Raw genomic sequence first — 17975 nt, forward strand, 5'->3', positions numbered from 1 at the left:
CAGCTCTCCAAGGCTGCAACTAATCACTCTTATTATTAATATTAACTGAGTATTTTTGCCTGTCAACATGCAAAAGTGAATGAGAAAACAATCCAGACCACAAAGATATTAAGAACAATACTAAATAAAACAAAGAGTCTCATATTCTCACATTTGGGAAGCTGGAACCAGAAAATGTTTTTTCCATGATAAATTTCTTCCAGCAACAAATATCTCACCCAGTATGTGTGGAAGTTGCATTTCCCCAGGGGAAAAATCCAAGCAGCTAGCTGTTTTGGAAGCGGTGACAATATTATTGGAACATCGGTTACATATTGGTAATCTGTTGTAGTTCACGGACATGTTAAAATAAACTCAATGGACAGAAGGAGAAACAAAAAAAATGTGTTTTGCTCCTCGGCAGAACTCGTTCCTGGAGTGCGCCTACCAGTATGACGATGATGGCTACCAGTCCTACTGCACCATCTGCTGTGGAGGCAGGGAAGTGCTCATGTGTGGCAACAACAACTGCTGTAGGTCAGTATCAGGGGTTTGCAAACAGCAGCTTCTTTCAGCACATTCAGGTCCTGCTAAGGTTTTCGATTTCACATGTACAGAAACAGTTTACACCTAAATGTCAAAGCGTGATAAATTACTTTCTTTATTGGGGGACAGCTCATGTGGATTTGTTTATTTCAAAAGAGAGTACACAGTTGATTTTGGCATCTCGGCTCTAATCCTTTCACTGCAAACAGAGCAGAGATCAGACATGAAGATAATGAGCTTCAGTCCAAAGCGGTTTTTTCAAAGGACTCTCTGCAGTAAAAAGCCAGGTACACCTCAACACCTTCAGTAGTTTGTAGGTTTACCTTGAGCAGCAACAACTTGAAGTATTTGTTTTCTGTATAACTTAATGAGGAATTTTGGCTCACTGTTCTTTGCAATGTTATTCACGTTCATTGAAGTTTCACCCATTCTGTTGTAGATCTGCTGCTGAACTTGGGATCATTGTCCTGTTGAATTGTCCAGTTTTAGCCGAGCTTTAGCTGTCACACAGATGGCATCACATCAGACTCTAGAATACTTTTGTATACTGAGTATATATTAAGGTTTGGGGTGTTTGTGCTGATATGCTAAGTTGAGTGTTGTGCATTATGGCCAGTTATCTCCACTTTGGTCTTGAATGTCCCAAGGACTTTGTTCCAGAAGTCTGTTGTTTCTTCAGATTCAATTTGTAAACCTAAGCCATGCTGCCATGTTCTTTTTAGAGAAAATAGGCTTTCTCCCAGCAACCCTTACAAACAGGTCATACTTGTTCAGTCTTCTTCTAATTGTACTGTCATGAACTATAATATTTAACATATTAACTAAGGCCAGTAGAGTCCGACACGAAGCCTATGAGTTTTTTTATTTTTGGAATTTCTCTGAGACTTGCACTGTTCAAAGAATGAACTTTATTTGTTACAAGACAGAATTTTGCAGAAATTTTGAAGGATAATTAAGTGCCGAATTGTCTTTAGTCATCACGTTCCATTTGAGAAAGTGAGTTTAATATTTTTCTGTAATATTATGGAATAAATGTCTCTTTTCTATACCGGATGATAGTCGCTAAAATTAGTTACAAGCTCACGTTTTTTAATATGTGTAGCCAGTTTGAACACATCCCGCTCTATGTTGTGCATCATTACTTCTGTCAGTCCAGTGTACAGGTAACAGAGAATGGAGAGAAATTATTACTTGACAAAAACATATTAATGAGCGGTTAAATAGACATGATGCGTCATGATGAATTGCTGTGTGTACGTTTAGGTGTTTCTGTGTGGAGTGCGTGGATCTTCTGGTCGGGGCTGGCTCGGCAGCGGCAGCCATCAAAGAAGACCCCTGGAACTGCTACATGTGTGGACCCCGCAGCACCTACGGCCTACTGCGGCGGCGGGATGACTGGCCCTGCAGACTACAGCATTTCTTTGCCAACAACCACGAGCAGGAATTTGTAAGTCTGAATGCCCTCTTCCTACAAAACAATTTCCCTTACTCGTTGGGCTTTAATTGCCTTGTTAGGTATTTGTGGGGCAGGTCGGGAAAGGTCGTTAAGAGTGTCAGAGGTGATAAATTAGTAATCTTTTATTATCACATCTTGTAAATGATTTATGTGGATTGTTAAAGAGCAAAAATGTTTGTCCAGCTCTGTTTTTAACACTGTTTTCATAATGTAGGAGAGTCCTTCTAGAAAAACGTGGCGCCATATTTGATGAATGAAGAGAGATCCATATAGAGATAATACATGCATACAGACAGTCAAACACATGGGTCTTTCAATCCTGCATACACACTCCTATACAGACATATCAGAAGAACAAAAAGCCACAAATAATGGGTGAAAAATTAAGCAAAAGCTAACCTACAGAACTTAGCTTTTAGTGATTGTTTAAAACAAACCAGTGATTTAGCTGGCCTGATAGGCCGAGGAAGGCTGTTCTAACATTTGGGAGCTACAACCTCAAAAGCATGATTGCCTCTTTTTTAAAAATCAGAGCGTGGAACAGTTAGGAGATCCAGGTTTTCCAGCTCGTGCTTCTTGTAGCTCGCTGCAGATTCTCAAATCTGCTTTGGATCACTGACCTGTTGTAGAAGCCAGATTTATTTGTTTCACTTTGCTGACCGACTGCCAGACATCTGTTTCGAGAATTCCTGACACTTGGTGCTACACAGCTTCAAATCCAAAAATTTCTTCTTCTTTGACAAACACTTGGCGAGGTGTCTTTTTATCTTGTGCTGCTGCTTTGATGGTTTCAGCCAAATGGCTTTGCATTTTCCTCCAAATCAGCTCTGTGCTGTCCAGATGCTGCTCTTCATATGATGTCATGTCATATCACATGATATGCCATTCATATCATGAGATGAGGTCGCCTATAGTTTCTTCCAGATCCTGAGTGTCAAAGTTCCCTTTAGCTGCCATCTGTCAAAGGGTGGAAACAGCAGGCAGGAAGCACTTTGATATCTTCCTTTTGTTCTGCGTTACCATGAAGGCTGAAGGACCAGAGAATTTATCAACTGTGAAAGTCTTAATGAAGATTAAAGACCTCCATCATAACATCTAACACGTTAATGAAGTCCTGATTGTTTCAGAAGTAAAGGGATTCCCCAGATATTTACATATGCCAGTGTGAGAAACCAAAAGCAGACATATTTTCTTACTTTCACTTCGAAATCAGCAAATTCACCAGAGTATTCTGCATATGACTGTAGATAATATGACTGTACATATACTTTATTATGTGCGGTGATTACAATTTGCAAGTTTAATAATTAGCCATGTCACGACCGAGGATCAACAGGTAGGAAAAAAATTACCATATATAACTAATGCAGCGAGTTCATCAGTTATAAACCACGTGCAAGTAAAACAATAAATAAAGCAACCAAAGTTCCAGCGAACCGAACGACCCGGTGGAAGAGAGAGGCTGTGAGCTCGAGCCCACATTTATAGACGAACAATAAATCTGTTCCCATATCCAAACAACAACATGAAGAGGGCGTCTGTGATTCCCGCCAGTTAACAGATGTTTAAACATTTACAGGTGTCTCACCTCATTACCATCCGTCCATTCATTTCATTTTCTGCCACTTCTCCAGATCATTACCAGGTACACATTAAAGCCTCCTCCAGGCTAAGGGGCGGGGGGGGTGAACTGTGCTGCCTCCGAATTCCTGTCAGGATTCATTAACCTGCAGTTCAACAGCAATTTACGGATCAACGCTTGCCATCATAACCACAATACTAATGAAAAACTAATTAAGGCTGCATAAATACAGAGTCTGGAGTGAGTCTGGAGAATAATACTGAAGTTGGTAGCTGAAGTTTCATTCTTTCAATCCCTACCAATAGCCCGTGGCCATGGGCAAGTAAATCGTCACCTTCGCTTCACACTCAGCTCTCCCTTGACCACAATGCACCAGGAGGGAATCGACTTTACTGTAGGCGGCGTGCCAATCCATCTGTCAACCTCCATCTTTCCTCATTCATGAGCAAGACTCAAACTTTATATCTCTGTAAAGAATTAAAATGGAGAAGTTTTTAAAAATGCAGTTTGGGAATAGCTGTTATGAAGCGTGGGGGGCTATAACACCCAAGTGTCACTGTGTAAGTGGTAACATTAAAGTCACACGGCTCATTAAGTTGCTTTTATACTGTATTAATAAACATACTGCTCTCCTGTACTGTATTTCTTCTTACAGCAGCCTGTGAATATCAGACATCTTATTTAAGCTCACATTGCATGCTGTAAGTCAATGAATTGTGTTAAATTTGATGTATCTGCCCCTTTACATCTTATCTCCTGTCATAACCTTTATAGAACTTTGAAGTGTGAATCATTACAGTTAGCTGGAAACATAATTATCTGGAGATCAGTGTGGGTTACGCTCCAGGGCTCGTCAGCTCTCAATTATCCACGAAGGTTAATGCACATCAAAACAGATCATGTTCACGTTTAATTATTGATATTCTTCTCCTTCTTCTTGACTTTTTTTTTAGTAAAGAGCAGATCATTATCAGGAATAAAGTGATAAAGAGGAGCTCTCTGCCTTAGCGTACTGTAGAGTTTGATATCTCATTTGATCTCCTCTTCCTCTTAACTTTCTCTCAGGAGCCGGCCAAGTTGTATCCTCCAGTTGCAGCAGAGAAGAGGCAACCAATCAGAGTCCTCTCTTTATTCGACGGCATTGCCACAGGTGTGTAAGTGCCGAGCGGCAATTAACCACTATTCTCACCATCAATTAACTATTGATTAACAGGTTAATATGATCCTTTATCCTTACGACTAGTGCCACCATAATCGGGGTGTGTTACCTTAAATAAGAAACCAGAATAAATATAAAGATATCCTGTCCCATCCTTATTCCATCCAGTTTAAGTCGCAGAAAAAAAGGTTTGGTGCAGCTCCACGATATTCTCAGATTAAAATCTTATAAAAAATAATATAGATACACATAAGACAAAAATAAAGCAAGTGAATTTAATGGTAAATAAGAAAAGTGGTTAAGTGGAAGTATAATTAAAAACAGAAATGTGAAGACAAAGTAAGATTTACTTCATCCATCCCAAAGTTGACAAAGCAGTTAAAAATGAACACGATAAACATGAACAGCTGGTATTGGCTCAGCCTGGCGTTCTGCCCGTGCAGGATTTAAGTATTTGTTATAAATGCTGTATGTTATAAATGTTGTTTCACCACATTCTGTTAGAAGCTTTGGGTATTTTGGAAGGATTTATATCTATTTTTAAAAATAAACATTTATAATAAGATTCAAGATTGTTTATTTGTCACGTGCATAGTTATACATAGTGAGTGAAACGTGACCTGATACGCTCCTCGACTGTGCGAAGAAAGAGAGAGAACATTATATACAGTGAGTGAATATATACAAAGAGGGCATTATGTGCATGCAGTAAGTGAGTGAGTTATATACATAAAATAAAATAAATAAATCTGAGAACGTACATTGTGTGAGTGGGGTGTTAAAGTGTCTTGTGCCGTAGTGAAGCCAGAAGGATCAGGCATGATATGAGAATGTGGTAACAATGACTCCTGTGTCACTCGCTTCTTGAGCCTCTCTGTTTTTGCTCGGCTGGTGCGGAACCTTCTGCCTGATTGCAGAAGTTGGAACAGCCATCTTAAAACCTAAGCACCCTTAAAGAGTTTTTAGCATGACGTTTGTGGTGTGTGTCTGTCAGGTCTTCTGGTGCTGAAAGATTTGGGCATCCAGGTCGAAAAGTATGTTGCATCAGAAGTGTGTGAAGACTCCATCACTGTCGGCATGGTTCGACACGAGGGACGCATCATGTACGTGGGAGACGTACGCACCGTAACTCGCAAACATGTAAGAGAAATCATTATTGCTCCTCAAAACCATGACGTAACGGAAAAATTTCCTCACATTATGTTAAAGGCAGTAAACTTTAACGTGCTGTGTTTCTACTGGCAGATCGATAAATGGGGACCATTTGACCTGGTGATAGGAGGAAGCCCCTGCAACGACCTTTCCATAGTCAACCCTGCAAGGAAAGGACTTTATGGTAGGAAGCACTCGTATAATCATTTACTTGTTGCTCGTTGTGCTAAATATATAAAATAAGGAGGATGAACTTTCCCCATATTCCTTCAGAGGGGACTGGCCGGTTGTTTTTTGAGTTTTACCGTCTGCTGCATGAGGCGCGGCCAAAACCCGGCGATGAGAGGCCGTTCTTCTGGTTGTTTGAGAACGTGGTCGCTATGGGAGTCAGCGACAAACGGGACATCTCCCGCTTTCTAGAGGTACGGCAAACAAACCCACAGCAGTTACTCTGTAAGTGAAACTTTAAAAAAAGCCCCCCCAACTACATCCCCACAGGACATTCTCAGTTGTGGTACAGAAGGTTGTCAGTATCCATTTATGGTGCAATATGACATAACCCTCATATTCCTCTTCAGTGTAACCCAGTGATGATCGACGCCAAGGAGGTTTCTGCTGCCCACCGTGCTCGATATTTCTGGGGAAACCTGCCCGGCATGTCCAGGTGATACAAACACACAGACACCACAGGTTTGTTCGCTTTATTTCAGTAAGGAGAGATCATTTGGAAGAACTGAACAAGATTTATAGAGATACAGAATTCAATACAGTTGTCTGGCGATTAGTCTCCGATGACCCATCGTAGCAGAACAAAACCTCAGTAGTGACAGGAATTAGAGGACAGGACCCCACAGAGTCTAGACACTGGTGGTGGTGAAGATGAAGATGGAGGCTTGGATGGAGCTCTGAGTCACCAGGATGAAGCGGAGATGGGGAGGAGGTGGGCTGCACTAATGAGTGTCTGAGAGGCAAAAAGGCAGAAGTGCAGTGTGGAGGGTGATTGACTTGGAAAAGGTGTACAAGAAGATGATTGGATTAGAGCAATGATGTCAGTATTGAGTTTGACAGCATAAGAAAACGGAAGCAGTTAAAGAACAGACCTGGGAAAGCCAGCTGCAGGGTGATTACAGGTTTACCTTACTGAATTAAAAATGCAGCTCTGCTTTAGGTTGTGCTTTTCTGAATACTGCAGGCCTCTGACACCGATGGCAAACGACAAGCTGGACCTACAGGAGTGCCTGGAGCATGGCCGCACAGCCAAGGTATCCACTTGTGTGTATGTGTGTGTGTTTGTGTGAGAGAGTGTGTATTTGTGTGTCTGAATCACAGAAAGCTGCTGTTGAAAATGAGAGTAGGTTGTAGGATTAAAAAGGGATGCGTGTGTTGGTTTGTTTGTTTGTGTCTGTCTGTGCGTGTTTGGTTCTGGATGCTAATTCCAGTTTGAGAAGTTGCGTACGATAACGACACGCTCCAACTCTGTGAAGCAGGGGAAAGACGAGCATTTCCCCGTCTACATGGACAACAAGGAGGACATACTGTGGTGCACCGAGATGGAAAGGTACAGGAGCCGCTTGTTTGTGTGTGTGTGTGTATGTGTGTGTGTGTGTTGTTTTTTTTATACCTCTTAACATCCAGCAGGTGACTGCAGACCTCTGAGGGCAAAGGTTAGATTTCATTTTGACCATATGGGTCTTCTGTATTTACATTTGGGCTTACCTTAAAAAATAAAAATCCACATATACATACCTGTACAGGTGGATGTTAAGAGGTTAATTGTTTTAAGCATGTTCTCGCATGAAAGTGATAATTAAACTTTTTTTAATTATTAAAAGAAGCTATATCCTGTCAAATGGTCACATGGTGACCATTAATTCAAGCATGTTAGACCTGAGATCATGTATGTGTCTCCCCTCACCCTCAAACGATCGCATCAAATGGCCGGCTCTCCCTGAGCTTGGTGCTGCTGGAGGTTTCTTCCTGTTAAAAGGGAGTTTTTCCTTCCCACTGTCACCAAGTGCTTGCTTATAGGGAGTCATCTGATTGGTGGGGTTTTCTTTCTCTTGTTGTAGCGTCTTTGTCTTACAACACAAAGCTCAATATGAGATTAATTGGGCTAAAAGCTTCTTATGATGTAGTTGTGCCACATGTTTAACTAACAAGAATGAGGGACTAACATTCGAGAATTTCAATATATGTAAACTGTAAAATGAGAAGTGGGGTTCATCTACAAAGAGGGATGATTACTAAATGAGACACAGGTGGAAGCAGTCAAACTCAAGGGAAATGAGTTTGTCCGCATTTCAATGGAGGGAAAGAAACAAAAGCAGGAAGTAAAACAAAAAATAATCGAAGCAAATGAAAAGCAAACATTAAAGACAATGACAAAGACATATGAACACTCACATACACACACTGTAAAGGACTACTTCCTGAGATCCCTTGTAGACCACTGGCTGACCTTAGTCAAGACCACAACCATCATCCCTCTTCCCAAGAAAAGCCCAACCACCTGCCTAAATGACTATAGACCAGTTGCACTCACTCCAATCATTACAAAGTGCTTCAAGAGAGTGGTGCTGGCCTACATTCAGAGTAATATCCCAGACACTTTGGATCCCCTGCAGTATGCCTACCGGCCCAATAGATCCACGTCAGATGCCATCGCTGCTCCCCTTCACTATTCCCTCTGCCATCTGGAAAACAAAGACTCATACATCAGGGTACTTTTTGTTGATTACAGCGCTGCCTTCAATACAGTCATCCCACACAAACTCACTCACAAGCTGGCAACACTCAGCCTACACCCCACTCTATGTGACTGGCTACTGGACTTTTTGACTGGCAGGCCCCAGTCGGTCAGGATCGGCAACAGGACTTCAGCCAGCATAATTACAAACACTGGCGTTCCACAGGGTTGAGTCCTCAGTCCCATCCTCTACACCCTGTACACCCAAGACTGTGTCGCCTCCAAAAGGTCTCCTCACCCTCAACACTGATAAGACAAAATAGATGATAGTGGACATGAGGAAGAAGAGGAGGCCTCACCAGCCGCTGTTTATCCGGGGGCTTGAAGTGGAGAGGGTGAGCATCTACATCACTGAGGACCCCACTGGACACTGAACACCACACACCTGGTCAAGAAGGCTCAGCAGCGGCTATATTTCCTGAGGAGGCTGAGGAAATTTGGTATGTCGGCCAAGATCCTCAGCAAGTTCTACAGCTGTATTGTGGAGAGCACACTGACCAGCTGCATCACTGCATGGTACGGGAGCACTACTGCTATGGACCGCAAACGCCTGCAGAGAGTGATAACAACTGTGGAGAAGATCACCAGGACCCTGCTGCCCCCTCTGCAGAGCATCTACCATCGCAGAGTCCAGAGGAGAGCTGCCTCCATCCTCAAAGACCCCCCCCCCCCCAAACACGGACTGTTCACACTTCTGCCCTCGGGGCGGAGGTTTAGAAGTGTGAAATCCAGAACAGAATCTTGAACAGCTGAACTATTTTAACAGTAATAATTTTGCACGTCAGGTCATCTTACATATTAAACCAGCATTAAGCTCAAAGCTGTTTTGCACACAAATCTATTTAACACTTCAAGTTTGTCTCCATTTATTTATACTATTTGTATTTTATCTGTTCCAGTTCTATTTGCACATATTAACCAGCATCTGTGGACAGCAGAGAAAGAATTTTATTGCACATAGAAATGCTTATCTTTGTACTCATGACAATAAACGCTTTGAATCTTTGAAAGACAAAAACTAACAAATTCAAATTCAAATGAAAAAAAAAAAATCTTTTCAGTTTAGGATCCTAAGTGAATTGAAATATTTCTTGGCTTTGCTTCACAGACCTTTTTCTATTTAAAGTCTGAAGTAATGATCTGTGTGGTGTGTTTCAGGGTGTTTGGTTTCCCCGTCCACTACACCGACGTGTCCAACATGAGTCGTCTGGCCAGACAAAGGCTTCTGGGACGTTCGTGGAGCGTCCCTGTCATCAGGCACCTTTTTGCTCCACTAAAGGAGTACTTTGCGTGCAACTAGTCACACACACCAACTCTCTCCCACGTACAGACACACACATATAAACAGAAACAGACACTGATAACCATACACAGTGTACAGTCAGTACATGAAGGTTGGCTGACGCAAGATGAAACAGATGACCGGACATACACACACAAACACTCACTCTGTAAAGGACTGCTTCCTGAGATCCCTTGTAGACCACTGGCTGACCTTAGTCCCCTGGTGCTACCGTGCTGTTTAACACACACACACACACACACACACACACAGACACACAGGTACAGTTTTCTGTCATACACAAAGTTCCTGTCCGACCTTGAAACTGATGTCTTCTGGCTTTACTGTGTCGTATCAGCTGGAGTTCAAACCTCCAGGGGGCGCCAAACTAACACAGATGCCCTGCCTTTTTTCTGTCTTTAAGATCTCTCTGAATACGTACAAACAGACCAATGAGTCCCGCAACACTTTACTGTATTCATGTGTTGTGAAAGCAGAAAGACACACAAACACACGTAACGTTCGTGGTGCTGGTCAGGCAGTGATAGAGTCTAAATGGTGCCACTTTAATACAACACTTTTACAGATTTTGGTGCTCTTGGAGACTGAATGGTCTCTGCTTGTTTCAGTCGCTGCACTTTTGAGTTAAAATAGACGAGCAGGTGGAGGCAACAGCAGGCAAAACAGGTAGCTGTGAGGCTTAAGGATTGAATGAGGGTGCAGGAGAGTGTCCAAAAGGAAGATAACCCAGCTTAGATTTCTTGATGCATGCTCACGGTAAGGAAATCCCAAAAAGTTGATTCTGGACGTAGCGCTTTCAATGGGAGGAACGTTTCACTAGAGCGAACAGCGGAAGTGGAAGAACATTGTATCAAAAAGGCTTCAGTAAAGCTGGGAAGACAGGAGAGAAGGACAACTGCTACCTAAGCAAAAACGTTTAGTGATCCTTTTTTTTCAGGAGTAATAGAACAGCTGAGACGTATTTTCTGTAAACACCACGTCTCGGTAGCTTTCAAACCCTAAAACACGCTGCGCCAAAAATTGGTCCCCCCCAAGGATCAGGTCCCCCAGCACAGAGTAATATAGTGCACGCTGTTAAGTGCCAGAAGGATTGCCATGATTCATACACTGGGGAAACCAAACAACCTCTGGCTAAGCGGATGGCATCTCTGAATTGAGGAGGAGGCCTAAGGGTACATCTTTTCACTTTCATGCTGTGATTGCAGTCATTCCCCAACTCTCTGTGAACGGTATGACAATTTGCATATTTATGATCATGAAACTGACCTCACAGTCCATTGTTACTCAGTGGTGCTAGTTTTAGTCATTATGCAAAGGTACTGTTTATAAGGTCGGGGAAACCTGCAGTCAGGTGAGACTGAAGAAGTCACCGAAAATGCTACGTCCAGATGAACAGAATCAACTTTTTGGGACCAGCTCAGATTAATATATAGAGCCTTTTTCTTAGTGTGACTACAGCTTAATAAGACTATAACCTTTAAATGTTTCTTAAAGGAGGAGGATGCTCTTGTGCTACAAATAATCCTAGCAGGTGAATTTATACCTCAGTGCTAAAAAAAGAGATTCACTTTTATCTAAAGCAATATGAAATAATAAAATAAAACAGAATTTTATTGGGATGCAGCTGTGGTTTGAGGAGTTTATTTTACTTGTTAATGTTTGATTTTTGTATTTTTCAGTAGTTTCTTGTGTCTCCGGGTGGACTTACTATTATGACTTTAGTTTCAGTGTTAGTTTTACTTCTCCTTATTATGAAATGTATGGTAGTTTTTATCAGGATGGAATAATACAATACAACAAAACAAACACAGAGATGAAGACATCCTGGTGTCCTCAACCTGGTTGACAAATTGACTAAAACCGAAGACAGTTGCTGTATAGTTTAATATTTTATATAGTTTTGTAAGTGTTTTGGTTAGTTTTCTTTTTATTTCAGTTAACTTTTTTATTTCAGTTAACTTTAACAGCCTTATTGTAAGATCAAAATGCTGACATATATAAAAGCAAAAAACCCTCTGAATGTAAACAAAAGTTATGAAATTTAAAACAGAACTAGTACAGTAGAAACATCCTCGCTGCTGTGTCTGCATCCTCAGTGTTTAGAGTGCCCTCTAGTGGGAGACAACCATGTTAGGGTAAAACAGAGTCAGTCACACAGACAAAATAAATATAATAAAGAGTGCGAAGTCAGCTGTTATACTTGATTACTTTCTTTACACGGTATATAAAACATAAACTACTTCTACTTTCCTCACAACAAGCAAACCATCTCTGTACTGTATTGATTACTTCCTCGTGTTTCACTTACGCTGGGATGACAACTGTTAAATGACTTTGGTGCTCATTTTAAATTTAATAATACTCCGATGTAACTCAGCTGATGATCATCAGGAACAAGTAGATGTCATCATATTATACCAAAGTTTGCCTCGTTAAGGTTATCGAAGGCAGAAGACGATGTTCATTGGATGTTAGATTGATAAACTGGAGAAATTTGAAGTTAAATTCAAGTAATCTCAAATTTAACTTATCTTTTGACTTCTCTCTCTTTCTTCACAAAGTATTGTTTAGGGCTAATGGGAAATTTCTGTAAAATGTTATGCTTATAACTCACCAGCATCACAAATTCCAAACATCAAGTATTTTGCAAAATAATTGAGTGTTTGAGTGGATTTGAGATCATGGAACGCAAATATATTTATTGTTTAGGACTTGGCACAGTATCCTCCAAATGTGTATTAACTGCAGTAACTCCAATGCTTTTGCTGTTTTTGAACTGGCATTTGAACGTGAGATCCAAATACTGCCAAGAGACCAAAGTAGAAACCGGATTTAGCTTTTGTTTCATTCTATTCATATTCTATTTTTTATATGTACAGTGAACCCAAATGTATACTAACAGTATTCTGAAAAATTAAATCAAAATTGATTGAACAGTTTTAATCAAACCTTTTTTTTCTTTAAATTCACATCAAATTGGCAGAAGAAGGTCTAGATCAGCTGATTTTGGCAATTCCTTAAATGTGTTAAAGAGAAATTAGCCCTTGGTGAAGTAGGACCATGTAATACCACTTTGTACCACAAGATGGAACATCAGGTTTATGTATTCTTACTTAGGCTGGCAGTCTGGCAAATGAAAAGAGTAAATGAATGAAAGACCTCTTGAGGACTAAAAGCAAATATCAGAGAGTAAAAACAGAAACAGCAGCACGAATCTCAAACCATATCAACAGAGTCACGTGGAAAACACTGCCCCCTGATGGTGAAGGATTTAGTTAAAAGCTGCAAACAGCTACAAAAAGTACCTTTAAAGAGAAAGCCCCTCGAGGCATTTGGACAGTTTTTAAATATTACCTAAATTAGCTTTAATTTCAAAGGTCACTGGGACATAAGAAACAGAAATAAGAAAAAGAAATAAAGTAATTTTCCCCTGGAAGTTAAACTTCTATCAACATAGCAAAATTCTCCCAGGATCTCAGTTCAGGATATCTGTGTCTTATAATATCTCTGTTTACGCACTTTCAATCATTCACTCCAACCATTGGGAATATAAAGGACAGGATTTTATCCATCAACTTAAAATAACCAGTAGTCTTTTCTTGCATCGCCCCCTGCTGGTCAATCAAAAAAAAAAAAAATCCAGGTTTAAGGCGCTTCTGTCTTTTACAGAATGAGGTTAAACTCATTCTGCAGGATTATTTCTGCCTGCAGAGCACCATCGCCTCCGAGAAGCATTAACCTAAAACATTGGTGGTTAGAAGTAGAAGACATTCAGCATCCTCTTCTCAGCAGCATTTTACGCTCCCTCCTCTTACGATGCAGCTTCTTTCTGTGCCTCAGCTCCACTGTCAGTTAAGTGACTAGTCTGCCATCCCCCTGGCACTCGTTCTCCCCCTGTGCTTCACAGGGATCCAAAACGTCCTACAGTCACCGTTCTGCATCGGCGTCGGCTGAAAGCAGAGGCCGACTTTACTATGTGGACAATATGCTGGCTTTCTGCTTCCTGTGACTGAAACAGATAGCCCTGTATAAATAAAAAGAAGCTTCCTTATGTAACACAGGTTCAGCTGTGTGAGCCTTCTTGGGTGTTTCATCTGCCTTTCACCCAATGCATGCTGGGATGAACTCAGCCGCTCTGTGAAGAGGAAATGTCATCCAGTGTGGTGGCTGTATTTATTATACACACACACACACATACAGACACACACACACACACACACACACACACTATGAGAAACAAGTTCATATGTATGTTTTATTTAGACAGGGCTGCCTTTAGAGAAAACATTTCAGTCTGGTGCTTTTGGTCCTCGGACGACCATCTTTTCCAGGAAGCCTTCCGATCCTCAGACCTTCCTCAGATACCAGCTTACAACTGGACACATGCAGTCTATGCCGTCTGACACACACAAACACACACACAGACCTTCACACAAACATGCACAAACTCTCATAGCCACAGTAAGCCAGCAGGTTCAAAGATTTTGTTCCATCATGTTTACTCTCCGTTTCTACAACCAACCTTCAGGTGCTTTTTAAACTCTGCTCTTTTTTACAGCGCTCTTCTTGCAGGTTTCACACACACTCACTCACACTCTCATTTGCTGGAAACAACCTTCACACTTCTCCTTTGGCTACAGAACACCCAACACCACTACACTCACACATGCATACACACTGTGTTCTTGCCGGCCGCCTGTCCGCCATCAGGCTTTCCGCAGCGCTGCTGGCTGTGACATCATCATGGCCCCACGACGCTTGGTGCTCCCTAATCCCTCCCTCACTCCAATAACCCCACCTCGCCCTGCCCTGCCCCTCCCCAGGTGCTGCATGTCAGTCAGTCAGTGTAATCTCCGATTCCATGTTAGATTAGGGAGTAACGATAATAATAATATGGTAATAATAATTACAGTAATAATCTGTTATTGTGTGTGTGTACTGTTCCAGGTTGGTGCTCAGTTCAGTTCAGTCTCAGCCTAGAGTGGAGAGAGAGAGGCTAGAGAAAGCATATATTACAGTTAGTATAGTGACTTGTTCTATTTTAAATCGTTGAAGCTATGAGCCGCACGATGCTCTCAAACAGAGACGGGTTGAGTTAAAGCTGGCTGTAAAAGATGAATTTCCACTGGCATAAGGCGGTTCCCAGTCTGGAGGTCCTGAGGCTTAAGAAACGTATTAATTAAATACATGAGCTTCACAGAATTTTAACATTTCAGATTTATTTAAGGCCTTGTGCAGATCTGATCCATGCCAAAACATTTAAAACCAAATTTAATAACTTAGTTCCTAAAGTTTTGGTAATCCTCTGAACCACAAATCTGAGCTTCTTCAGAAGCTGTTAAACAGTTAAATAACTTCACAACTTTTAGACGGGGATATTTATATCTAGATGTATATACACGCCAAAGTAGCCATAATATTAAAGTACCTGCCTAATATTGTATACGCCCCCCTCAATCTGGGAAGTTTAGATCCCACGTCCAAACATCAGGCTTGTTGTTGCGTTCCTCGAGCCATATTTGTGGTGTGCTGAGGGAGACCACTGCCATTGGGGAGTGCCCTTGCCATAAAGTGTGTGAGCTTGACATGTAAGCCATCGCTGGGTGGGCGTTTTGTGACAAAGTGACACCTGACTGAATGCCAGGATCCAAATTTCTCAGCAGAGCATCGCATTAAAAGCGTGGTCACTCACTGCAGCTGCCAGTGGTTTAAGTCTTGTGGCTTATCTGCGTTGTTATATTTGCTCTCGAGGCCGCTGGTTCAGCACAGGCGTGACGAATTTCAGCCTGTTTACATTTTCCAGCTGTTTATTTTCCTTTTCTCCAACACGTCTCTGTGTGAGAGCTCCATGGGGGGAAAAAGCGTGAGGAAAGGAGCTGACGTTTTTAAGTGACGGGTGATACGGTGATGATGTTTCTGTTCGCCTATCGACAGCTTTTAGGCTGAGTGATGCGCTGTTTTAAACACTGATACACTTTCAAACGCACACATACACACACAGACAAACACACACTATTATGACACAGAGCGGCCGACGCTCACACGCAGAGATACATGCACAACACCTACAAATACAATGCTGTGGCGCATGCAGACACTCATCTCATGGACTAAATGTAAGATGAGCTTTTAGGAAAAGGAGGACCTGTTGGTGTTTCAAAAGGTGCTAAAATTTTATCTGAAAACAAGAAAAATTTATTGTTAGGAGTATAAATCAAGTTTGTCTTTACATTTACTGTATTTATGTTTGCGGTAGTGAAGAAAGGCACTATTATTATTTTACTCTTGTATGAATATGAACTAATTAAAAAGGCATTTTAACTTTGTACTTGAACAATGTAAGAAATGAACCGTGAATAAACAAGAACTGTTTATTGTGACTATCTGCTTAGTGTGTCTACCTATGTGGCATTTGGGGGTGCTATGTCTTAAAAATCTAGATGTAAAACTACAGAATATGTTCTGGATTTTCATGGCCAAAACTGCCCTGTAATTATAAAATATAAAGTTTTCATTAATTCACAGAAAATGTCCTTTGTTCTGTGAACCCACCCAAAAAAAACCCATACATTTCTATAGGAGATAATGAAAAAACAGGAACTTTCTGTTGTTTATCTGTTACTTGTTTACTTTGGTGTAGCATAAATGACAATTACATTTTCCAAAGCTGTCCAGTGGGCTGGATTGCTGGGACGATTCTGGTCACCGGGGCCTATGTTTGACACCCCTGGTCTAGCAGCTTATTTTACTTCTCTGATGTCAGTTTTCCACATCGAATCAAACCAAAACTGCTGACCACATTTTTCTCATCACATGTTGCTGTGGCGAGTAAACCCTCAAGAATGAGTCTGCAAATTAATCACACTGGTCCAGAGCCAAAAAGTTTGTGAAATTATAAAATATTTTCCCAGTTTTGGGTCTGAAAGTGAAAATAATTCCTAAAGTTGTGGGTTGACTCTGGTTGTAATGTTAAGCTGCTATAAGGCAGTTTCTTAACTGAAATCAGAAACACAAACGTACACACCTGAATGAGCAACAGGTGAGTACAATTAAATACAGCTCCATTTGACCTTCATCGGGTATCTGAACGACTACAGACAGTTGCTCTCTCCTCCTCCTTCCTGACTGATTTTTCTCTAGTTTTGCTTTTTGTTAGTGGCCTCATCACTGCAGGCAGCATAAGGCAGAATCTGCAAGTACTCCAGCTCCTCCAGAATGATAAACATAACCTACAACAAAGTAGCTTAAAGAGAAAAGCTCAAAACAAATTTGACCAACAAAAGATAAAAAGGAAAGTAACTCAGTTGAATCTAAAAATGAGGTAAAATAAAATCTAATAGAACACTATATTGAAAGCATTTAAAAATCTATGTAAAAATAGAAATGGCTCTCTAGTTTCAATAAAGTGAAGTTAGAACAATTACTTCAAATGTTATGAAGAGATTAGTGGTAAATCTAGTGATCTGGATCCATTTACTATTTTTCTTCATATCTATCTGCACAACTGACGCTGGCTATTATTTACAGTTTTGTTATAATGACAACAACCAAAAAATGCCCATAAATAAATAACAGCAAAGAGCTTAACACACATTATTGACTGGATTGGTCTCCTGAACCACAAGTATTTTTGTTCTGCTTTGGGGGGGTGGGTTGGGGTTTTTTGGGCGGGGGTCTCCCAAACTACAGCCCCAATAATCATGAAAGTACATATATCACTTACATGAATACTATGAGGTATTAAAGTTCACTATTAATTATCACATGAGCCAATTTGGTCATAATTTTGTAGTTTGGGAAGAAATGTGAATACCTGACCTGTGAATCAGCTGTTCGTTTCCTGTTGTTACCTGCAGGTTGATATTGCAGGTGTATTCAGTATATATGTGCAGGTCACAGGCTTGTGGCTCTACTGCTGTTAATTAATTCTTCTGAATTCCCACCACAGCGGCTGCAGCCAGCCAAGCTGCCATAGAGGGCATCCCTGTCTCCACACTGTGGCACTTCAGCTCCATATTGTTGCATTCAAGTGCTCAAAGTAATCTCTCAACC

At 41.0% G+C, this 17975-nt stretch overlaps 1 protein-coding gene across 6 annotated transcripts in view; it reads left to right on the top strand.

Moving 5' to 3' along the window:
* The window catches only part of LOC116311524 (DNA (cytosine-5)-methyltransferase 3A-like), a 98616-nt gene extending 82312 nt beyond the window's left edge, over positions 1-16304 (top strand). For 4 of the 6 annotated variants that reach the window (XM_031728665.2, XM_031728679.2, XM_039599288.1 and 1 more), the window contains 10 exons: positions 404-516; positions 1789-1972; positions 4629-4713; positions 5717-5862; positions 5968-6058; positions 6148-6296; positions 6453-6538; positions 7067-7136; positions 7314-7432; positions 9779-16304. In XM_031728665.2, the coding sequence (XP_031584525.1) occupies positions 404-516; positions 1789-1972; positions 4629-4713; positions 5717-5862; positions 5968-6058; positions 6148-6296; positions 6453-6538; positions 7067-7136; positions 7314-7432; positions 9779-9920 (1185 nt within the window). In that variant the 3' untranslated portion in view covers positions 9921-16304. The remainder of the gene's footprint in view (positions 1-403; positions 517-1788; positions 1973-4628; positions 4714-5716; positions 5863-5967; positions 6059-6147; positions 6297-6452; positions 6539-7066; positions 7137-7313; positions 7433-9778) is intronic. The other 2 variants (XM_039599287.1, XM_031728671.2) reach the window with 2 other exon arrangements.
* Positions 16305-17975: the final 1671 nt, after the last annotated feature.

This window comes from Oreochromis aureus, linkage group 15, assembly GCF_013358895.1.
Source record: "Oreochromis aureus strain Israel breed Guangdong linkage group 15, ZZ_aureus, whole genome shotgun sequence".
NCBI classification, from domain to species: Eukaryota; Metazoa; Chordata; class Actinopteri; order Cichliformes; family Cichlidae; genus Oreochromis; species Oreochromis aureus.